Raw genomic sequence first — 25145 nt, forward strand, 5'->3', positions numbered from 1 at the left:
CGTCGCTTTTAGCTCATTTTAAGCTTCTCGAGACGCGACTTTGTTGACGTTTGACGTTTTAGATAAAATAAATAAAATAAAACGGGATTTCGTCGCGTTCGCTGTCGTAGTTTTCACGACTGTGTTCGTTTGGCCAATATTGACATTTGTGGCTTTGATGGACGCGTTTCCGGGCCCAGCGTAACTCGGTGCCAGCGACGTGCGCGGAGGAGCAGGGGTGGTCCCGGAGTGTTCGGAGGGCCAGACCTCGCGTTAATTCCTTTATTTTCGATTCTCCCGTGGCCTCCCACGCGTCTAACCACCCGCCGTCTGCGTTCCGTCCGCTTGCGTGGACCTCGGGCGACGTTTCGGTGCGTTTCGCCGTCGAGCGAGACACCGGGACGCCCCCGCGCTCCGGGCCCTCGGTCGACTCGTCCGAACGTCCAGCTGATCGAGCTCCGAGAGCCTCTCGATTCTCCCAGTTCAAACTGAGCCGTTTAGCGGAAGCCGCGGTCGCTTTGTGGACGAAACGACGCCCGTTTCCCCCCCGCGTGTGGACTTTAAGACAAAAAAGGACGTTTATATTGTTGTCTTTCTAACTTGGGAGTCGGGTTTTAACCCCCCACCCCACCCTCGCTTGAAGAAGGAGCAGGCCCCGGTCTCATCCCCGGCCTCGCGTGTCCACATCGGGCTTTTTGTGTATGTGTGTGTGTGTGTGTGTGTTGGAAGTCATGGGAGACACCAGTGAACGAAGCAAACCTCCGAGTCTACCTCCCCGGTGTCCCTGTGGATTTTGGGGGTGAGTTTTTAACCTTTTAACGCTGTATTTAATGAAAATGAAATGTGGTGGTGGTGGTGGGGAATGTGGATGAAAATAAGCTCCACACGGGTTCACCTCGTTCAAACCCCCATTGTTGTTGTTCTAGGCCGACAGGGTGGGGGGTTGGGAAGTTAGCTAATAAATAAAGCTGCTAGCCGGAAAACTAGCCACATTTCCGCCGTTTTTAAAGCCCCCGACGCCGCTGTCGTCGCCTCCGACAGCTGCCGCGGCGTTTTTCGGCCGCCTGTGCCCGTGTTTTAGTGCGTTTTTGCGGAGCCAGGAGGTGACGTACCCGGGAGACAAAATGATTTATTGCCAGCAGGTTCCTTTAAAAAAAAAAAAAAAAAAAAACCTGCCCCCGTGTTTTGTGCTCTTAAAGCGGCTCGGGAGACAAATGGACCCTGGCACCGGTTCGTCTCGTTACTCCGCTCCGGAGCCGTTTCAAACCGAGCCGTGTCATTTGAAACCGGGTTTTTAAAGGGCTTTTTAACACCTTTTTAACACTCGGGTCGAGTCAAGTGCTGGATGTGTGTTGCATACCGGATGTGATTCACTCTGATCTCCTGAGCGTTAACCCGTGAGTGCTAACGGCTAACGGCTCCCTGACGGTTCGATACGTTATCGCGATACGACACGTAGCTTCTATGGAAGTGCGGTTTTTATAAACGTACGTTTAGTTTTGATCCAATTCAGAGACCGTATCATATTTTATTATGAGGAAACGATCGATTTGAAATGATTCGGTACATTACAAGTGATTGTTTGATGTAATCTATGGGATTATCGATTAATCTGTCGATGAATTGAGTACGAGAAAGTGTCGACTTTAAAATGACGATGTTGTTTGACCACAAACTATATTCGAACCACAACTAATTATATGTATATATGTATGTGGGTATATATGTATGTGTGTGAATATATATGTATGTATGTATGTATATGTATATGCATATATATGTATATGCATATATATGTATATGCATATATATGTATATGCATATATGTATGTATGTATATATGTGTGAATGTATATGTGTATATATATATATGTATATATAAATGTGTATATGTATATATGTGTGTATATATATGTATGTATGTGTATATATATATGTGTATGTATGTGTATATATGTATGTATGTATGTATGTATGTGTATATATATGTGTATATATATGTGTATGTATGTATGTATGAATGTGTGTATGTATGTATGTATGTATGAATGTGTATATATATGTGTATGTATGTATGTATACATACGTAACCTCAAACCTGGAAATGAATACGTTCTCGAATGTCTTGTTTTTGTCCGAAACTAAAAAAAAAAAAGATTAACTTTGAACGATTTCTTTGTTTATAAGGAGCAAACAAACCAGAGAAATGTGACTAATAATCGGTTAATCCTTAATTTCCAGTGTCAAATTAGAGTAAAGAGTTAAATAGGTTTCCACCGTATCATACATGAGTCATGTTTAGAAGTTTAGTTTGACAGTTGTGGGGGAAATGTGGAAAAAAACAATATAAAAACAGGAAGACGCCTTATCCTCAAAAACGGAACAAGATCAACTCGAGCAAGTGCTTGATGTAAAACTATATTTTATATAAATAAAACACCAGATCATTTCAGAGATATTGGTTTTCCTTGTTTCACAGCGAGCTTTGTTTTGACCTGAGATGTAAAGTAACATCTCGACACTGAGGTAAACGTAAATAACCTCACGAGTCTCACGAGTATCGTTACTATTTTATGTATTTGAACTCTGATACCGGTACTTTTCTCGACACCAATTGTGTTTTTAACTGTTTCGACGACGCTGTGCTCTAATATTGGTCAAACTCACTGTACGTGCTGCGTTGTTTACTGACTCGCTGACTCCTCGGGCTACGCAATTTGAGACGGAATACGTTTGTATTCGGTGAAACAGAGGAAGTCTGATACGCTGCCTGAAGCTAAGCTAAGCTAAGCTGACCACGGAATTATTAAAGGTTCAGAGCCCAGCCCGAGTACTGACACAGTATTGTGTTTAAAATACTACAATACCAGACGCATTATTCAATTTCAACCTTAAAGACTGAATCATTGTGTGTTTGTGGACAAAAACGAGTAAGCTAGTACTCAGGTAATTAAAGAAAATAGTCCACAGATTAAGCGCTAATCAAAATACGCACTAGTTGTCGCCCGAATACAGTTTGTTGGTCAAAATAAGGACAGAAAAGAAGAATGTATTTGTGCACATTTTCTCGACGCTTATGTATACAAACCAAAAAAAACAGTACGCTAATGAATACTTAATCTGCGTTTTAAAAGAAAAACAATTACCCTGTTAGCATGTATACCATTCCCACCTGGCTTCAATGTGTTTTGTCCAGTCAACAAACTGGAACCATTGACCCACCTGTCAATGTCAGGTGACGTGTTTGTGTGTGTGTGTGTGTGTGTGTTAGCGTTAGCGTTAGCTAGCAGGGCGGGCCGTGGCCTGGGGCTACTGGTCCACTGTCCTATCTCTCACACACAGACACACAGACACAGACACACACAGACACACACACAGACAAACACACACACACAGAAGGTTGCAGCAGCATTTTTTGAAGGATAGAATTCCTTGGTTGGAGCTCTTTGAATCCTCTCACACACTTGAATTTGTGTAATTTTCCATAGTTGAGATAGTGATACGGTCAATTTAATCCATCACATCAGATTAATCTGTCTTTTCCCCTGATTAACCATTCAGATAATGTTGATTTTGGTGTTTTCAAAACCTTTCATTTCGATACTTAAGTACACAATTCACATATCTGTACTTTACTTGGTCCTCTAACTGTCGTATACACATTCACACGCTGCAACATGGGCTTCGGTGTCTTTGCTCAAGGACACGTACAGACTAGCGTGGCCGGGAATTGAACCCGCGACCTTCCAGTTGAGAGACAAATAATCTCTGTAAAGAATTGGCCTTAAAACCGGCTTTGTTTTGATGATTTTACTTTGATAATCTGGTCCTTTAAAGTGTGCGTTGACGTTGTCGTGTGGCCGCGTGACTTTCTTCACCGTTTGCCTGGAGCTGCGCGGTGTGTCCACACACACACACACACACACACACACACACACACACACACACACACACACACACACACACACACACACACACACACACACACACACCTGTAGCAGCATGAGAATTCCAACAGTTGTGTCGTAAACGTGATCTTTGAAGCCTGTCACGTTTCAGCCTTTTTGTTGACTCTGTGATTTTTCATTGATACCGAAGAGCACAGACTTCACGTTTACCTCCACGCCTCCTGCTTTTACCAACTTCCTGTCTACACAGTTTGTCTCCGATCGCACTGAATTTATGCGATAACCCATTGACATGTTTGTATCTGAGCGACAGGTAAAGCCCTGCACAGATGCAGCGGTTTGATGTCTAAGTCTTTGTTCTCTCTGTGATCTCGTCCTAAATGAGTCTCGTGTTTGCAGCCGTAGCCCAAATTTGGAAAGACGACAGATCTGGGTCACAAACAAAGTCCTAATGAGTTGTTCCCTTTTGTTCGAGGACTCTGTGTGTGTTTGTGTTTGTGTTTTTTAGAGAAGTTAATCAATTTGTGTCTGAGATATCTGGGCGACTCGCTGATGTAGAGACTGTACCGGGTTTTATTAAAAACAACAAAACAAAAATAAAACACAGAACACAGTCGGTGTGTTTCGGGCTCGTCCTGCCGCATTAGTCACATACTCCAGCTCCTGCAAGAACAATGACATGAATAACCCACGGAGTTCCAGCGTCTATTGACTATTGACTATTGACAGCACTCAGAGCTGACAGTTTTGTGCTGGTGTGAACACGACAGAGTGATCCAGAAGCTCAGAGGGGGTGAAAATGTAGAAAAATGTGCTAAGACTTACACGGAAACAATCTTTGATCTGTGTTCTTTATTCTACGTGTCTATAGAGATGTCTCTAGTGTGTTTTTCACACTGACTTTAGTGACCTTTCATTGACAGTATTTGGTAAAACTGTCAAACCAAACTATCTCCAAACACGAGACAACGAATGACGGCGCAAGCGAGAGCTAGCTTGCTATCACACCATCGTTTGTTCCCAATGTAGCGTATACGCCGTTTACGCGGAAACGAGCAGCTGGCGTTTTGTTTCCCTTTGCCCTAAAACACCTCTCCGTCATAAAAAGTACGCGCATTTGACGATACATAATGATGATATATTGAAAAAAGCCAACGTGGGCCGATATCGTGCCTACATTAGTTGATGATGTATTATATTAAAAGATATGGAAAACAAATGTTTGATCAATGATTGCGTTTATAAAAACAAATTCTTCTACTCCACGATGACAACCTAATTTGTGCTACATCTTATCACAAGGTGGCAGCAACCGTTTAGTTTAACCGTTTAAGAGCGTTTACAGACATTTGCAAGGTTCCTTGAATGCATTTTGAAGTTGTGCTGCCTCTCTCGATTCCACAGAAGTCATGGAAGTTACTCAGGTCTTAGTTTGGAATATTTGTCGACAAATAGCATCAAAATCGGATCCACTGGGGATGTCTTAAATAAATACAGCCCTACACACTGCAGTGTCCCACCTGGAGCAGCAGGGGGTGTTGATAATTGTCTTGACATTTAAACACATTTAACTTTTTTGTCGATAACAAATGTCCTGTCTTTTTCTTTTTATTCCCTCAGGTCGAGCAAAACCATGAACCTCTGCTCCAAATGTTTTGCTGGTGAGTCTCAATGTTTGATAAATGTAGAATAAAAACTGTAACCCTGTATTTAAGTCACGATACGATATTATCGCAATAATTAAGTCACAATACAATATTATCGCAATATTTAAGTCACGATGCGATATTATCGCGATATTCATTTCACGATACGTTATCACAATACGATATTCTCACAATGTTTATGTCACGGTACGATATTATCACATATCACATTTTACACAAGATATTTAAGTCACGATACGATATCACGATGTTTAAGGCACGATACGATATTATCACGGTATTTAAGGCAAAACACGATATTATCACGATGTTTAAGTCACGACACGATTTGATATCACAATATTTGAGTCATATTATCACGATATGCAAGTCACGATATTGTCACGATATGATGTTATCACAATGTTTAAGTCACAATACGATATCGCAATGTTTAAGGCACGATACAATATTATCAAGATATTTAAGTCACGATGTTTAAGTCGCGGTACGATATCACCATATTTAAGTCACACTATTATCACGATATGCAAGTCAAGATACGATATTATCAAGATATTTAAGTCACGGTACGATATCGCAATGTATAAGGCGCGTATGATATTATCACAACGTTTAAGTCATGACCCAACATTATCACAATATTCAAGTCAGGATCCGATATCGTGATAATATACATTACATTAATTGGTTATGAAATTAGTCGACAATGAACATAGTTCGAGATTAATAATCGATGAATAGTTGCAGCTATTTGCGTCATAGTTCATAAACGGTAAATTAAGTAGTAAATAGTGGATTTTTCTTCCAAGTTCAGAATCATCTGCTAAATCTTTTAGTCACAGACGTCCGTGAATTTAAACGTTTGAAAATGTCCAGGATACGTCCACCACGTCGTCTCCCGTCAGGTTTGAGGAGGACGGGGTGTGATGGTGCACTGCAGCCACCGTCAGTCTCCATGACAACCAGTATATGTCAGGAGTCTCGTATCAGTCAGGAAAGACACGACGACGCACATGACCTGGCACCAAAACCCCCGGCCGACCTCGGTCGAGCGTCTCTGGAGTTAAAGACGATCTCCTCCAGGATCAATAACATCTGAGATTATTCTACAGTCAGGGTTCAGAGTCCAGACTGAAGTCTGTCACTGAGTCAGGTTTCACCTGGAAAACCTGGTCCTTTAAGTCTGAGCTCTTTAAAAACACACTTTGATTAAAGAACGTACGAGGGATTAGCCGCTCGATTTTAATGATGACAATAACGATGTTTGCGCTAAATCTAAATGATATCAGCGTGAATGGACATTTAATACGTCCTGGATAAGAAAGTAAAAACGATTCAACAGGAAGACGATCGGGTGTTATTATGTCATGATAATCCTCCCCGTGTGAAGAAAACATGGTATATTCCAGGTGAATGAGTTGTTTTTAGTGTTTTTTTTCCCGCTTCTTAAATGTGAATATTTTCCAAAATATTGCTCCGTCCAAGAAAAACAAGTCCTCAAAACCGAGTTGGCTATCATGAGCTATAGCTAACTCGGTTAGCGAGACATTTACAACATTAACTCCACCGATCGACATTTTCTGGACCAAGAAAAACTGTTCGATCGTTCAGTAAAGTAATACGATATGTCTTCAGTGAAGGAAACAAAAATGCTAACATGAACAATTCAAACTAGTGCTGTCGAACGCTAACGCGTCAACGGCGTTCAACGGCATCAATAGCTAACGCATGACGCGTTTCCATGACGACTGACCGGAAAAAGAAGCACGGCTCAATATGTTATCACGATATTTAAGTCACACTATTATCACAATATGATATTATCACAATATTTAAGTCACAATGCGATATCACAATGTTTAAGGCACGATACGATATTTAAGTCACGATGTTTAAGTCATGGTACAATATTTAAGTCACGATGTTTAAGTCACGGTACGATATCGCGATATTTAAGTCACGATGTTTAAGTCATGGTACGATATTTAAGTCACGATGTTTAAGTCACGGTACGATATCGCGATATTTAAGTCACGATGTTTAAGTCACGGTACGATATTATCACCATATTTAAGTCATGATATTATCATGTTATTTAATGCTTAATATGTTATCACGATATTTAAGTCACAATATTATCACAATATGATATTATCACAATATTTAAGTCACAATGCGATATCACAATGTTTAAGGCAAGATAGGATATTTGAGTCACGATGTTTAAGTCACAGTACGATATCACGATATTTAAGTCACAATGTTTAAGTCACGGTACGATATTTAGGTCACGATGTTTAAGTCACGGTACGATATCACGATATTTAAGTCACAATGTTTAAGTCACGGTACGATATTTAAGTCACGATGTTTAAGTCACGGTACGATATCACGATATTTAAGTCACGATGTTTAAGTCACGGTACGATATTATCACCATATTTAAGTCATGATATTATCATGTTATTTAAGTCACGATATATTATCACATTATTTAATGCTCAATATGTTATCGCAATATTTAAGTCAAAATATTATCACAATATTGTCACGATACGATATTATCACGTTATTCAAGGCACAATAAGTCTTCAAAACTCAGTTAGCTATAGTTTTACGGACAAAACCGAGGCATTTGACAACATCAACTTCCCTGATCGACATTTTCTGGACCAAAAAACTATTACGTAAAGTAATGCGATACTCGACGAGTGGTCCACGATAATATCGCGATACGATTCTGCGATAATCAACATAACCGTCTTGTCTTCACTGAAGAAAACAAAAATGCTAACGCTAAAAGTTCAAAGTAGTGCTGTCAAACGTTAACGCGTCAACGGCGTTTAACGGCGTCAGCGTTAACGAACGACGCGTTTTCATGACGCCTGACCGTAAAAAGACGCGCGTGACGTCGTGTTTTACGTGACTCCAGGTTGTTAACATGTGTCTCTAAAGTTACGCTAACGTTCAAAAACAGAGGCACACGTACGCAGTACACAGGTACGCTAACGTTATTTGTTAGCGCTGCTCTTTTCCTTTACTAAACACACCGCTCCAGTTCCACTGTAGGCATGCTAACGGCACTAAATGGAGCTAACGGAGCTAACTGGTAAACGGTGCCTGGACTCTGGTGTCGTGACACGTAAACATAAACATTCAAACATTCAAAGTGCAAGATTTCTCTATATATCCACAACATAGAGGTCAAAGGTCAAAAGTGTCTATGTTTACTCTGCTGTAAACTCTAGCGCCACCGTGAGGAACGAGTGAAACCGGCAAAGACCGTTTACTTTAGAGCGCCTTCATTTATTCATTAAAATATCGATATTTTGACCCAACCAACACAACAAGTTATCCAGGGTTAGCCTTCACGTCCACGTCAATTGGCGACTCCCATGGTTCTCAAACTGTGAAGGGTGGACCACCAGTGGTACGCGAGGACGGTTGTCGCTTAGCTTAATATTTTTGACTGTTGACGAAATGGTGTGAACCTCAAAATGACGTCGTTTTTAACCGAGTAAATGTGGTTTTGACGGTTTGTGTCATCGCAGACATCCAGAAGAAGCAGCCCGGGGACGACTGCACCTCCAAACCTCTCCAAAGCTCTGGGAGTAGCCAATCGTCTGTCTTCAGCAGCGAGACGAGCAGTAGCACTAACCAGTCTCTATCATCATCTTCATCTTCATCGTCGTCGTCGTCGTCGCCGCCCTCCGCCTCTGAGCCGCCGTCGACTGAAGAATCCTCGCCAACGTTTCCCGTCTCACAGCGAGAAGGTGAAATAAAAACACACGATATATGACTTTATTTTGTTGTTTAATTCAAGTATTTATTGTTTTTACTGCTTTTACAAAATCATGTTAGATTTTGTTTAAGCTGAAGTAAGTCTTTTTTAAATGTAAACTTCCCTCACTTCCTTCTCTTCCTCACTTCTTTACTTCCCTCTCTTCCTTACTTTACTTCCTTCTCTTCCTTCCTTTCCCTCCCTTCTTTACTTAATTCTCTTCCTCACTTCTTTACTCTCTTATCTTCCTCACTTCACTTCCATCTCTTCCTCACTCTAAATCCTTCTCTTCCTCACTTCTTTACTTCCTTCTCTTCCTCACTACTTTACTTCCATCTCTTCCTCACTTGACTTCCTTCTCTTCCTCACTTTACTTCCTTCTCTTCCTTACTTTACTTCCTTCTCTTCCTCACTTTACTTCCTTCTCTTCCTTACTTTACTTCCTTCTCTTCCTTCCTTTCCCTCCCTTCTTTACTTCCTTCTCTTCCTCCCTTCTTTACTTCCATCTCTTCCTCACTTGACTTCCTTCTCCCTCACTTCTTTACTTCCTTCTCTTCCTCACTTTACTTCCTTCTCTTCCTCACTTTACTTCCTTCTCTTCCTCACTTTACTTCCTTCTCTTCCTTACTTTACTTCCTTCTCTTCCTTCCTTTCCCTCCCTTCTTTACTTCCTTCTCTTCCTCCCTTCTTTACTTCCATCTCTTCCTCACTTGACTTCCTTCTCCCTCACGTCTTTACTTCCTTCTCTTCCTCACTTCTTTACTTCCTTCTCTTCCTCACTTTACTTCCTTCTCTTCCTCACTTTACTTCCTTCTCTTCCTCACTTCTTAACTTCCCTCTCTTCCTTACTTTACTTCCTTCTCTTCCTTCCTTTCCCTCCCTTCTTTACTTCCTTCTCTTCCTCCCTTCTTTACTTCCTTCTCTTCCTCACTTGAATTCCTTCTCTTCCTCACTTTACTTCCTTCTCTTCCTCACTTCTTTACTTCCTTCTCTTCCTCACTTCTTTACTCTCTTATCTTCCTCACTTCACTTCCTTCTCTTCCTCACTTCACTTCCTTCTCTTCCTCACTTCTTTACTCTCTTATCTTCCTCACTTCACTTCTTTCTCTTCCTCACTACTTTACTTCTCTTCCTCACTTTACTCCCTCTCTTCTTAATTTTACTTCCTTCTCTTCCTCACTTTACTTCCTTCTCTTCCTCACTTCTTTACTTCCTTCTCTTCCTCTCTTCTTTACTTCCTTCTCTTCCTCACTTCTTTACTCTCTTATCTTCCTCACTTCACTTCTTTCTCTTCCTCACTACTTTACTTCTCTTCCTCACTTTACTCCCTCTCTTTTTAATTTTACTTCCTTCTCTTCCTCACTACTTTACTTCTCTTCCTCACTTTACTTCCTTCTCTTCCTCACTTTACTTCCTTCTCTTCCTCACTTTACTTCCTTCTCTTCCTCACTTTACTTCTTTCCCTTCCTCACTTTACTTCCTTCTCTTCCTCACTTCTTTACTTCCTTCCTTTCCTCACTACTTTACTTCTCTTCCTCACTTTACTCCCTCTCTTCTTCATTTTACTTCCTTCTCTTTCTCAATTTACTTCTTTCTCTTCCTCACTTCCTTCTCTCCCTCACTCACTATATGTTAGTAAAATATGCATACTAGTCGGCTTCATTTGCATATTTTAACTCTTTGACACAGAACAAGAAGTTATGTTCTTACTTAAGATGATGTTTATGTGTCTATTGAAGTTAAGGGCTGTGAAGGTGACTTAAATTCAGTCAGTGTGTGTGTGTCAGTGTGTGTGTGTGTCTCTGTGTGTGTGTGTGTAGATATTTAAACCCACTGTGTGTCAGTGTTTTTGTGAGTGTTTGCTGCAGCACTGACACGTTTCTCTCTCTCTCCTGTTTTTCCATGTGCAGTCGTGTCGTCCACAGAAACTGCCCAGGGCACCACACTCTGCACACCCACAAAACGTCCCCGAGAATCAGGTACAGTCCTGTGTGTGTGTGTGTCTGTGTCTGTGTCTGTGTGTGTGTGTGTGTGTGTGTGTGTGTGTGTGTGTGTGTGTGTGTGTGTGTGTGTGTGTGTGTGTGTGTGTGTGTGTGTGTGTGTGTGTGTGTGTGTCTGTGTGTGTGTGTGTGTGTCTGTTTGCATGACCTGCTCCACTTTGAGCACTAACCATTAATCCTGTCGTTTGTTTTTGTGTGTGTGTGTGTGTGTGTGTGTTGCGCGCTCAGCCTCGGGCTCAGAGAGCGAGGAGACGCCAGAGAAACGACCTCGGACAGACGAGAAAGACGGCAGCGGCGAAGAGGAGGAGGAGGAGGAGGAGGAGAGTCGTGTGACGCCCAAGCAGAAGAACCGTCGACGCTGCTATCGCTGCCAAACCAAACTAGAGCTGGTGCAGCAGGAACTGGGCTCCTGCCGCTGTGGTCAGTGCACACACACACACAGAGACGCACACACACGCACACACAGACACACACATTCTGACGTTCAGGTTCTTGACAATGTTTTTACTTTTAAGTTTTTATAGGTTTTTAATCTTAAATAAACCTAACGATACCACGACATTTAAATCACGATATTATCACAATATTTAATGTACAGTTCGATATTATCACGATATTTAAGTCGATATATTATCACGATATTTAACTCACTAATCAATATTATCACAATATTTAATGTACAGTTCGATATTATCACGATATTTAAGGCATGATACGATATCATGATATTTAAGTCGATATATTATCACGATATTTAACTCTAATCAATATTATCACGATATTTAAGGCATGATACGATATTAACGTGATATTTAAGTCATGATTTATTATCACGATATGCAAGACATGATACTGTATTTTCATGATGTTTAAGGCATGATACGATATTACGGTATTTATCTCACTAAACAATATTATTGCGATATTTTTAAGTCATGATGCGATATTATAACAATATTTATCTCACTGAACAATTTAATGATATTTAAGGCATGGTACGATATTATCACGGTATCCAAGTCCATATATTATCACGATATATTTAACTCGCTAAACAATATTATCACGATATTTAAGACGTGAGGCTATGTTTTCATGATATTTTAGGCATGATACGATATTATCACGGTATTCATCTCACTAAAAAATATTATTGCGATATTTATTTAAAACGTGATAGATATCACAGTATTTAAGTCAATATATTTTCACGATATTTAACTCACTGAACAATATTATCACGATATTTAAGGCACGATACGATATTATCACGATATTATGATATTTGTCAGGATACGATATTGTTGTGATAATTAAGTCATGATATATTATCACGATATGCAAGACATGATACTGTATTTTCATGATATTTAAGGCATGATACGATATTATCACGGTATCCAAGTCCATATATTATCCCGATATATTTAACTCGCTAAACAATATTATCACGATATTTAAGACGTGAGGCTATGTTTTCATGATATTTTAGGCATTATACGATATTATCACGGTATTCATCTCACTAAACAATATTATTGCGATATTTAAGACGTGATACGATATCACAGTATTTAAGTCAATATATTTTCACGATATTTAACTCACTGAACAATATTATCACGATATTTAAGTCACGATACGATATTATTGAGGGTTTGCCAAATTGTATTTTGCGATATATTCACACACCATCGAGCAGTTTCACACATAAGCCACTTTTTTTTGTGTGTATTTCTATTGCGTCACAGCGCCACACGCAGGCCTGGCATATGTATTACAGTGTGTGAAGACGACGCTTTCTTTTTATGGCTCTTAAAGTGAAAGTTGTGTTTTCCCTGCGCTAATCGCGTCGTCTCTGTTTCCGTCATCTCCCCCCTCCTCCTCCTCCTCCTCCTCCACCACCAGGCTACGTCTTCTGCATGCTCCACCGTCTCCCCGAGCAACACGACTGTCTGTTCGACCATCTGGGCCGTGGCCGCGAGGAGGCCGTCCTCAAGATGGTCAAGCTGGACCGCAAGGTGGGCCGCTCGTGCCAACGCATCGGCGAGGAGTGCTCCTGATCGCTCCCTCGCCGCCAGCCCAGCCACCCACAGTTTAGAGATGAGGCGCTTACGAGAAAGAGAGGAGGAGGAGGAGGAAGGAGGAGGAATGACAAATGGGAGGGAGGGAGGAGGAAGAAGAGGAGGAGGAGGAGGGGAGGAGGAGGCGTGGCCGTAACACCCTGCATCTGACCCGACAGTTCTGGATCTTCAGCTCCACGATTGCCCCGCCCCCCCCCGTCGCGTCGCCGCCCTGATTTCCCGCCCGGAGCGTCTGTTTTGGACTCGGCTCCGGTTTGCGAGGCAGCTCGGCGGCCAACAGGGGGCGCCGTGGCCAACGTTTTTCACTATCTTGCATGTTCACACACACACACACACACACACTCAGCCTTAACCCCGCCCCCCCCCCCCGCATCCACCTTGTCTTCATTTCCCCGCCTCCTCTTTGATCACGCTCTGATTTTTCTTTTTAGTACACAAAGTTTTGGAAGAAACCATTTTCTTGCTTTTTCCCACGGGTGAAGGGGTCCAGGTCTATCCCACCACCAGTCCTCAGGTCGTCATCCAAAGGGGGAGGAGTTTCAAACCCCGCCTTCCTCACCCTCTGTATTTTTTTTCTCCCCACCACCTCACTCTGTGCACAACAGCACCCCCTACAGGTCGTTTTTGGTTTCTCCACCAGAGGCAGTCCATGGATGGTTCCATTTTCTTCTTCTTCTTTTCCCCCCGTGTGGTCGTCATGGTGATTATTTTCCTTCTTTACCAACGTCGTTGTTGTCGTCGCGGACAAATACAGCCAACCCCTGCCTCTGCTCACACACACACACACACACGCGCGGACTGTTGACAACAAGAGAAACACAAACTTTGAACAACAACAACAACAACAACAATAACAACAACAACACACTAAAGGACAAGAAGCATTCTCTTGTGTAGCAGTTCCTCTTCTTTCCAAACTCCTCCCCCTCTTTACATTTTACCTTCTTCTTCTTTTGTTTTTCTTCTTCTCTGATTTACTGAGTGGTACTGTTGTTCCCGGTGCATTGTGGGTAAACGCGACTGAATCAAACGAGGAGGAGGAGGAGGAGGAGGAGTTCTTCACCAAAATCCCCGAGTTAAACTGATCACGTGAATCACTTAACTACCCCTTAAACAAAAAAACACACACAAAATATCTTATTATAATTTATTAATTTCCTTTTACTTAGCGTTTGTTTGTTTGTTTGTTTTTGTTTGTTTTTTTCCGAGGGTAGAATCAATTTTTTCTTTTTGCGACGAGAATCTTAACAATCGGTGATGTCATATTGATACGTGTGAGGAGTTTAACCAAACGCTGGTTAAGAAGAAATTTACGCAAAAAAATAACAGTTTTGTTGTTTTATTTTGAAAAATTTGGCTAAAAGTATGAAATGATTGGTGATTAATTCACTTCTGCTTTGAATTGACTTTATTGAGATGAAACTAACGCGCACGTTTATGTGACTGCGAAAAATGCAGCGTAAATTCTTTAAAAAATAATAATATTTTTGTTTGGCTCATATTTTCCCTTCATCTCGTCTTTAAAGGGCTGTTCCACTAAAATCGACTTTTTCAGATTTTTTTTTTTTCCTGAGTGAAGGTGATTTTATTTGAAATTTGATTTAGAAAATCCACTGTATGCGTATTACAGTTATTATTATTATTAAAATTGACTTTGCAGGAAGTGTGATTCGGGAAACAGGAAGTAGTTTTGTTTTTTCTGGCTAAAATGACTGAAAATGTCGATTCATGCAAACAGCCCTTCATTTATTCATTCAGTCATTCACTCACACACACATTACCTAACTATGCTAATCCTCATGCGCACGTCATCGTTCCTTCTCGCCGTCACCTCCCCCTCCCCCCTTGACTCCGCCCCCCTCCCGTCTTCTCCAATGAGAACACAGCGAAGGATAAAGGGAGTTTGGAGGAGAAACAAGTCGCGGCTGGTTCTTATTTTGATATTTGAATATTTGACAAAAACTTGTTCCTTTTTTTGTTGTTGTTTATTTTATTTTTTTGAGTGATTATGAGAAATGGAAGAAATCTTTCTGTACCTTTTAAAAGCAAATTATTTAACCTTATATCAGTTTGAGTTACTTACACCCTATAGCATAGAGTGGCATATTTAGTTCAATGTATAAAAAAAAAAAAGAAGCAAAGACCATAATTCTGTCCTTTTTTTCTCTCCTTTTAATTTTATCGTGTTCCATTTTTCTGCTGAGGAAAATAAACTGGATTAGAGGATGTTTTTGTGTGTGTTAGTGTGTTTTTCTTCTAAAAGTTAAGCTTAAAGTTACTAAATCATCAATTTATCAATTTCCCGCCAAATTCGTAATCTGATCCGGATCCACATGAAACTTGGTGTGATGGTAGAGTCTCTGATCCTACGCACACACACCAAATTCCGTTCCAATCCGATGAATTTTGACAGAGATATTATTGTTTATTTTCACACTTTACCCATTGTAAGAGAATGGGAATTCTTAAAAGTTTGATCATGCTTTCTGACGTCATCAGTGGGCGGAGTCTTACCAAAATTGAATGGGAACATACTTGGGTGTTCGCCTACCGGCACAACAAAAATCCCATTGATCCGACAAAAGAAAAAAAAATGTAGACAGGAAGTGGCTAACGGGAGGACAAATTTACAAAATAAAGGTATGGAAACAGAACATCCTGAATGGAAATGAGAGAAACCAAAATAATGATATTTATGACTCAAAACAACTGGAAAAAAATGTATCTTATGGATTTAGTCATATTCGGTATAACAAATATATATATATATATATACATATATGTGTGTATGTGTATATATATACGTACATAAATATATATGTATGTATCTATATACATAACTTTTTAAACGATGATTCAAACTCAGACTGTTGATCAGAAACATGACTCTGTGTGACCAGCAGATGGCGCTGTAGGACAGCAGGTGAAAGGGTTTTCATCCCTGGAACATGTTTAATGATCTTCATCTTCTTCACTCATTCACTTTATTTATTTATTCAAGTTTTTCCTGATTAAACAGTGGATTATTGTCGTTCTTTCAACATTAATCTGTCAGATTATAACATGTCAAATATATTTTTTTAGATTTTGTTGATATTTTACGTCTTAATCTGCGACCGAGGGACGTTTTCAGATCACACTGCTGCTGCACAACGGGAACCTGAATTTATATATTATATAGATAATAGATATTCATTTAATTTACGTCTAATCTAATCTAATCTGAGATAATCTACAATCATCGAATTTTTTATCTGAAATAATCCGAGATAGTTTAAAATAATCTAATTGTATCTGAAATAATATAATTTAATATAATCTGAGATAATCTACAATCATCCAATTTTTATCTGAAATAATCCAAGATACTATAAAATAATCTAATTGTATGTAAAATAATATAATTTAATCAAATCTGAGAAAATCTACAATAATCTAATTTCTAAATCTCTAAGATAATATGAGCTAGTATTAAAATAATCCAACACAAACTAATCTAAAATAATCTAATTGTATCTAATGTAATCTAATCCAATCTAATCTAATCTAATCTATTCTAAAATAATTTAAGATAGCATAAAATAAGGTAATCTGAGAATAATCTCCAATAATCTCATTTTATATTAAATAATCTACAATAATCTACAATAATCTAAAAGTGTGATGGTGTTAAAGAGCGGGACAGATTATGTGTGTGTGTGTGTGTGTGTGTGTGTGTCAGCAGGTGGCGCTCTTCTCTCTACCATTGAAACATTCAGGAGGTCCTGAACTCACACACACTCTATCTGTGTGTGTGTGTGTGTGTGTGTGTGTGTGTGAGTTCTCAGACTCAGTGTTTCACCGTCAGCAGCTCCACACACACACACTCCCTCACACACACACACACACTCTCTCTCTCTCACACACACTCTCTCTCTCTCACACACACACACACACACGCATTGACAGTGTGTTGTCGGTTGTCTCCTCTTCAGTATCTCGTGTGTGTGTTGTTTGTTTGTTTGTTTGTTTGTTTGTTTGTTGTTGTCTCGCGGCGGACACCATGATGAGCTCGTGCTGACAGGAGGACCGGGGCTGCGCGCGCCGCCGCCTCCTCTTCACCGGAGAATGAAGCGCGTGTGCCGGAGGCTCGCGGTGGCCGGGGCGGTGCTGGTGTGGCTGGGAGCGCTCGTTTACCTGCTCGTGCTCAGCCGGAGGAGGCTGCCGGAGCTCGGCACCGGACCGGGACCGGGACCGGGACCGGGACCCGGAGAGACCGCGTACAGCAGCAGCAGCAGCCAGGTGAAGTCAAACACCTTTACTCTGTGTGTGTGTGTGTGTGCGGGTGTGATGAGTTCACGGACACGTTTACGACAGAAACTGTGAGCGTTTAAAACTAACATTAATGCCTCGTTTGTGTTGTTTTAAGGGTTATTTTTGTGTAGTTTTACGGTTATTTTTGTGTAGTTCTATGGTTATTGTTGTGTAGTTTTTTGTGTTGTTGTTGTTGGTGAGTTTTAAAGCTCATTACGGTGATAAATCCAGTGAAAATCCCCTTAAATGAGGCTTTAAAGTGACATTAACGGCCCTTTTTTGTTGTTTTATTGTTATTGTTGTTGTTGTTTTACAGTATTCACACGTCACTCTTGTAGTTTGACTGATGTGGTTTCTGAAAACCACTGAACTCCTCATAAATACTGACATTAATGGCTCATTTGTGTAGTTTTACGGTTATTTTTGTGTAGTTTTATTGTTATTTTTGTGTAGTTTTATGGATATTTTGTGTAGTTTTTTGTGTTGTTTTACTGTTATTTTTGTGTAGTTTTATGGTTATTTTTGTGTAGTTTTACGGATATTTTGTGTAGCTTTTTGTGTTGTTTTACGGTTATTTTTGTGTTGTTTTATGGTTATTTTTGTGTAGTTTTACGGTTATTTTTGTGTAGTTTTTTGTGTTGTTGTTGTTGGTGAGTTTTAAAGCTCATTACGGTGATAAATCCAGTGAAAATCCCCTTAAATGAGGCTTTAAAGTGACATTAACGGCCCTTTTTTGTTGTTTTATTGTTATTGTTGTTGTTGTTTTACAGTATTCACACGTCACTCTTGTAGTTTGGCTGATGTGATGCTTAAAAACCACTGAACTCCTCATAAATACTGACATTAATGTCTCATTTGTGTAGTTTTACGGTTATTTTTGTGTAGTTTTATTGTTATTTTTGTGTAGTTTTATGGATATTTTGTGTAGTTTTTTGTGTTGTTTTACTGTTATTTTTGTGTAGTTTTATGGTTATTTTTGTGTAGTTTTACGGATATTTTGTGTAGTTTTTTGTGTTGTTTTAAGGGTTATTTTTGTGTAGTTTTACGGTTATTTTTTTGTAGTTCTATGGTTATTTTTGTGTAGTTTTTTGTGTTGTTGTTGTTGGTGAGTTTTAAAGCTCATTACGGTGATAAATCCAGTAAAAAATCCCCTGAAATGAGGCTTTAAAGTGACATTAACGGCCCTTTGTTGTTGTTTTATTGTTGTTTTTATTGTTGTTTGACAGTATTAACACGTCACTCTTGTAGTTTGGCTGATGTGATGCTTAAAAACCACTGAACTCCTCATAAATACTGACATTAATGTCTCATTTGTGTAGTTTTACGGTTATTTTTGTGTAGTTTTTTGTGTTGTTGTTGTTGACTTTTAAAGCTCATTACGGTGATAAATCCAGTTAAAATCCCCTTAAATGACCTGAATAATGACGTTAAATTAAACATCACTGTCTCTTTTTTATGGTTTTACAGCTCTTTATTTGTTGTTATTTAGTTGTTGTGTTGTGTGTCTCTCACTGCAGTCAAATTAGAACAACAGAGGCTTTAAAGTGACATTAACGGCCCTTTTTGTTGTTGTTTTTCTTGTTGTTTGACAGTATTCACACGTCACTCTTGTAGTTTGGCTGACGTGATGCTTAAAAACCACAGAACTCCTCATAAATACTGACATTAACGGCTCATTTGTGTAGTTTTTGTTGTTGTCGTCTGTTGTTGTTTGCGACCACAGTTTAGTTTTAAATCTCACTTTGATCATAAATCTCATGAATAATGATCTTAAATTAACGTTATTGTCTCATTTTCATGTTTTTACGGCTCTGGATCTGTAATTACGTCGTTCTGTGTCGGTGTAGTTTAAACTGAACCACAGCGACTTTAAAGTGGTGATTTTTCTTGTTGTTGTTGTTGTTGTTGTTGTTGTGTGTAGTTTAGAGTCAGATCTCAGCGTGAAGACGTAAAACACTTCATTTCCTCTTGTTTTTCTCGTCGTTTTCCTCTCGTCTGCTTTAACTCTTTTTCTTTTATGTGTAGTTTTCAGCTCGTAAAACAGAAAATCTCCTCGTAAACTGAGACGCTGTAAACAAACAAACATTAACGGCTCCTGTTTGTTGTTTTATGGCTCGTGTTGTTTAACATGAAATAATAATGTGCATCAATACTGACGTTAAACGGCTCTTTTTCACTGTTTAACGGCTCTTGTTTTCTCTGTAGTTTGAAAGATTTTACTGTGAAATTTGAATCAAAGTCATTTAATTCTTGCTTTTCTGGCTCTTTTTGTTCATTTATTGTTGATGTTTTTGTTGAGTTTGTCTGCGGCAAAAACTGATAATATCCTCATAAATGACATAAATACTGACTTTAAACCGACATCAGTGGCTCTTTTTCGTTGTTTTACAGCTCGTTTGTTGTTTGTTTGTTGTTGTTGTTCTTACATCCACATGAACTATTGTAGTTTTGCTGCTTCAGCGGCTTAAGATTCACATGAACTTTGATAACGTGAATGAAAAATGACTTTATTTCTGCTGTTTGTGATGATTTATGACTCTTTTAGTTGATTTATTGTCGTTGTTTTTGCAGTAAAACTTTGTAGCGTTGCAGTTTTTACCGTTTCAAGAGAAAACCCATTAAAATCACATTTACATTAAGACATTTTTTAAAATCAGGCAGTTCTTTTGTTGTTGTTATTTTTAAAGATTAAACACAGATTCTCTTGCTGTGACTCCGACTTTAAAAAGTCTGGATTTTAGTCTGCGTTTGAGTTCATCTGTGACAAAGTTGTCAGGAAAAGGAGTAAAAACAAAGGTTTTGAATAACATGAAGAAGGACTTCTGTTAAAGTTCTAACAGTTTTGCCTCATGTTATATTTAAATTTACCGCCAAATCCGTAATCTGCATCAGATCCGGATGAAACTTAGTCTGATGACAGAGTGTCTGACCCCGTACTAACGTACCAAATTCTGTTTAAATCCGATCATTTTTGACCGAGATGTTTGAGTTTATTTTTACAGTTTTGCCCATTGAAAGAACATTTTTGACTGCTGTTTGTGACGTCATCAGTGGGCGGAGTCTCACCAAACTTGAATGGGAACATACTCGAGTGATCGTCAACCCGTCACCAAAAAGTCACATTGATCTGACTGAATTTTTTTCTTTTTTTTCTGAATTCATCTTCAATATTCTTTTATAATTAAAGGCTTCGTCACACGATCGTCTGCAGATTACGCTGTAATTTCTAATCTCCCGGGATGAAAAGCAGCCGCGCTGCAGTCATACGTCGTTCCTCTGCCGGAGCCGTGATCCTTCTATAAATTCATTATCAGATTTACTGCGGCTTCTTTTGAAGATAATTAGGTTTGTTCTGGACACGCTTTGATTCCTCACAGTGTGTGTGTGTGTCTCTGTGTGTGTGTGTGTGTGCGCGTTATATGCAAAACACCCACAGTGTAGCGGTAGCCGCTGAGCTAAACTGCGCAGATGATCCCGACTCTCTTACCTTTAGTTTATTGAGCCAGAAATACTATAAAACGTATCAAAATATGTGTCTGTTTATGTTATTATTATATATAAAAGTCTACATTTAATGACATCATTATTGCAGTTGTGTAGAAAATTATCCCCCAAATAAACAATATTTAATGAGTAAACTTATAACTATATTTTGTAATGTTTTGGTCAAATCTGACAGTTTTTACAACTTAAATTAAACAAATACTATTTTTTATATCATTGAAACAAAGAATTTAAACAAATAAAAATAGTCACACTTTTGGTCTTCGTGGTCAAAAATGTCCACTGTAGAATATGAATGGGTGACACCAAATAATGTATGTGCATGTACATGTGTGTTAAATATTAAAAATACGCTATACAAGCGCTCAGAAACCCAGCTGTTTTTGTTTGCACTTGTTAGCCACTAGATGGCGCACTGCTAATTACGCGACGTTAGTTACAACAGCGTTTTTTTTTATTATTATAATTTTTTCAATAGTCGGGACAGGAATCGTCAGAGACATCACTGTTCCATGTTATCGCAACTTTTAAGTCACGATACGATTGCAAAATACTGAATATTTTGCGAAATCTTATCTTGCGATATACTCACGCAACAGCTCTACTGAGAGTGAGCACTTGGCGCCATCTAGTGGACTGAAATAATCAATAATATAGCCTCACGAAATATCGCGATATTTCACTGTATCGACTTTTCATTTTCCCGCCGCAGGAAATGAAATAAATCTGTTCTTGTGTTTGTTTCTTGCAGATGCACACGTTGGCCACTAGACGGCAGCTGTCAAAAATTCTCTTTCAATGGGCAAAACTGTAAAAATAAACTCAAACATCTCGGTCAAAAATGATCGGATTTAAACAGAATTTGGTACGTTAGTACGGGGTCAGACACTCTGTCATCAGACTAAGTTTCATCCAGATCTGATGCAGATTACGGATTTGGCGTTAAATTTAAATATAACATGAGTTTTATTGTAACCGTACGGACAAAAATGATCACGTTAGATCGCAAATATGACCGTCGTAGGAAATGACTTTGGACTTTGTTTGATGCAGTTGCTCATGTCGGCCACCAGGTGGCATTCTATATATATACGTATATATATGTATATATATATAATATATGAGCAGTGAAAATACACAGTTTTAAGTAAAGACTTTGTCTTAAATTTGAAATTGTAATTTAACGGTGTAATCTGTGGATAATCCAGATTAAACCTGCTGTTTTTTCCTCTTTCGTTGTAACTTGAGCTGGAAAAAAAATAACTATTAAATTCCTTAAGTGTGAGGTTTGAGAAAGAGAAGCCGTCGTCCTGTGTGGACTTGTCCTGTGTGTGTGTGGGTGTGTGTGTGTGTGTGTGTGCGTGTGTGTGTGGACTTGTTCAGTTTCACACTCGCTAAATTAATCCCACACGTTTTCACACTCAGAGTTAAAGCGTCAGCAGATTCATGCTCGTCTCGACACGAACAAAAGAAACTGAAATAAATCGCTGTATTTTTATTATTTCACAATGTTTTTTTAATAAAATTTTTATGATACATTTCGGAAACATGCGGAAAAACTCGCAGAACTGCGTCGTCTGTTATTATTTCGGCCATAAAACTGAAATTCAACGTAATCTGTATCACTATTCACGCAAAAATGCTCACAAAATATCAATTTTTACAGAGTCAATCAACAAAAACAAAGACGCGGCTCCCCCTTGTGGTCCTTCAAATTAAATCACCGTGACTGCGACATGTGACATAACGACTAATTCCTCTCTTCAAGATAAATGCGACGCTTTATATACTGAACTGACTGTGTTTAACTGGTCCGTGATATCGTGAGAATATGCTTTATTTTAGCGTTTTCAAACAGGAAACTGTCCTGCACCAAACCCCATAGAGAAAAACACTGATTTTACCTCACAGGCAGCGCGGGAGTCGTCCACTCACTGCTGCCTCCATCGGTGCGTCTGCGACTGTCGTTCGGCGAATTCGGCTTTTGAATTCATTCTTTTGGACTTATTTTAGTGACACAAACTGGCCACACGAGGCAGCAGAGGAGCAGCAGTCGCTGTGTTCTTGTACTTGCAGCATACTGAGGACCAGTGAGGGTTTTTAACCAACAAAGTGAGGTAATTTTTATGGAGTGAGGACATTTTGGCCGGTCCTCACCTTGTTTTCATTGAAATCACTTCCTTAGGTTGCTATAACATGCTGTACTCAATTTGTCAAAAAATTTAATTTTGGACGACTTTTTTTCAAATTTTGGACCATTATTTTTTTTTCAAATTTTGGACCAATTTTTTTTTTCAAATTTTGGACCAAATTTTTTTTTCAAATTTTGGACCAAATTTTTTTTTCAAATTTTGGACCATCATTTTTTTTTTCAGATTTTGGGTAAAAATTTTTTTTTCAAATTTTGGATGACATAGTATAGAATGATGTTTTTGTCAAATTTTGGATCAACAATTTTGGGATTTTTTTTTTTCAAATTTTGGGTCAATTTTCTTTCAAAATTTAGGTAATTGTTTTTTCAAAATTTAGGCCAAATTTTTTTCAAAATTTAGGCCAAATTTTTTTCAAAATTCAGGGCCAAATTTTTTTCAAAATTTGGGTCAATTTTTTTTTTTAAATTTTGGGTCAAACTTTTTTTTTCAAATTTTGGAAGACAGTATAGTATGACGTTTTTGTCAAATGTTCGACCAAAATTTTTTAGTCAAATTCTTTTTTAAATTTTGGTCGACATAGTATAGTATGACGTTTTTATAAAATGTTGGACCAAAAATTTAAACATTAAAATATAATCGAAAAGTTTTGCAGCCCTTTTTGCTCTGGGGCTCCACCTGCAGACATTTCATGGTACTGCAACCAGTAGTTCTTTGTAGATGTCATTCATGAAGTAGATATTTTTAATTGTGTTGATTTATAAAGTGGAAATGCTGGTCCTCAGTATGCAGCAAGTACAAGTGTGTGTGTGTGTGTGTGTGTGTGTGTGTGTGTGTGACAGTGAAATCCTCAGGATTAAGTCGCTCGGCTGTTGAGCTGCAGCTCGAGCTCACGACGAGCGCTGATGTGAAGGATCACACCCTCATCTGCATGTGCACACATGTGTGTGTGTGTCATAGTGTGTGTGTCAGCGTGTGTGTGTGTGTGTGTGTGTGTGTGTGTGTGTGTGTGTGTGTGTGTGTGTGTGTGTGTGTGTGTTCGGTGTGTCAGGCAGCTTGGCTCAGAGTCTTTCTGTTTTTTTTTTTTTTTTTCCTCTGTCTTCAAAAAACACTGGAGAGGAAACGACCTGTTGGTTCAGTGAGGACACACACACACACACGCACGCACGCACGCGCGCGCGCACACACACGTACGTCTTTAACACATTTCATTGTTGGGACCGAGGGACACCGAAAATGTCCCTCGGTGTCCCCACAACAAAGGTGTGTTTCCCAGGGTCGGTCCACACAAGCATAGAAAGACAAGAACACACACACACACACACACACACACACACACACACACACACACACACACACACACACACACACACACACACACACACACACACACACACATAATAAATAAATAATAATTGAAATAAAAAAGTATCTCTGTCTAAGAGTGTTAACCCTTAAAAACACACCTTTTACCACCTCTTCTGTGTGTGTGTGTGTGTTCTCGTCTTTCTATGCTTGTGTGGACCGACCCTTGGAAACACACCTTTGTTATGGGGACATTTTCCCTCATGCGGACATTTGGCCTCTCCCACATAAACAAATGCTAGAATGAGTTTCTTTGATCCCAATGACAATCAATATGTATATATATATATGTATATATACATATATATATATATATGTATATATATTTAAATATTTAAATAAGCCCCTACAGTATTTCAGACACAGGCCTCTACCAAACGGTTGAGTCGTACCATTAGAGGGTTAATCTCG

The 25145-nt window shown here is 39.2% G+C and overlaps 2 protein-coding genes across 5 annotated transcripts in view; both read left to right on the forward strand.

Moving 5' to 3' along the window:
* The first annotated feature begins 293 nt into the window (after window positions 1-293).
* Window positions 294-13455, forward strand: LOC310934629 (AN1-type zinc finger protein 3-like). The gene is made up of 6 exons (XM_083898399.1): window positions 294-778; window positions 5508-5548; window positions 9109-9330; window positions 11249-11317; window positions 11567-11758; window positions 13247-13455. The coding sequence occupies exons 1-6, from the start codon at window positions 681-683 to the stop codon at window positions 13399-13401; spliced, it is 777 nt and encodes a 258-aa protein (XP_083754525.1). The 5' UTR covers window positions 294-680; the 3' UTR covers window positions 13402-13455.
* Window positions 13456-17301: 3846 nt separating this feature from the next.
* galnt14 (UDP-N-acetyl-alpha-D-galactosamine:polypeptide N-acetylgalactosaminyltransferase 14 (GalNAc-T14)) overlaps window positions 17302-25145 on the forward strand; it is a 106061-nt gene continuing 98217 nt past the window's right edge. For all 4 annotated transcript variants that reach the window (XM_083898389.1, XM_083898390.1, XM_083898391.1 and 1 more), the window contains exon 1: window positions 17302-17703. In XM_083898389.1, coding sequence (XP_083754515.1) covers window positions 17530-17703 — 174 coding nt within the window. In that variant the 5' untranslated portion in view covers window positions 17302-17529. The remainder of the gene's footprint in view (window positions 17704-25145) is intronic.

This window comes from Microchirus variegatus (assembly GCF_963457635.1).
Source record: "Microchirus variegatus genome assembly, chromosome: 12".
Lineage (NCBI taxonomy): Eukaryota > Metazoa > Chordata > Actinopteri > Pleuronectiformes > Soleidae > Microchirus > Microchirus variegatus.

Excerpts from the sequence above, each read along its gene's own strand:
- LOC310934629 (XM_083898399.1), top strand. The coding sequence starts at position 681 with ATGTGTGTGTGTGTGTGTGTGTTGGAAGTCATGGGAGACACCAGTGAA. Across the intron at positions 9,331-11,248 it reads TCCCGTCTCACAGCGAGAAG|TCGTGTCGTCCACAGAAACT; the intron begins GTGAAATAAAAA and ends TTCCATGTGCAG. Across the intron at positions 11,759-13,246 it reads ACTGGGCTCCTGCCGCTGTG|GCTACGTCTTCTGCATGCTC; the intron begins GTCAGTGCACAC and ends CTCCACCACCAG.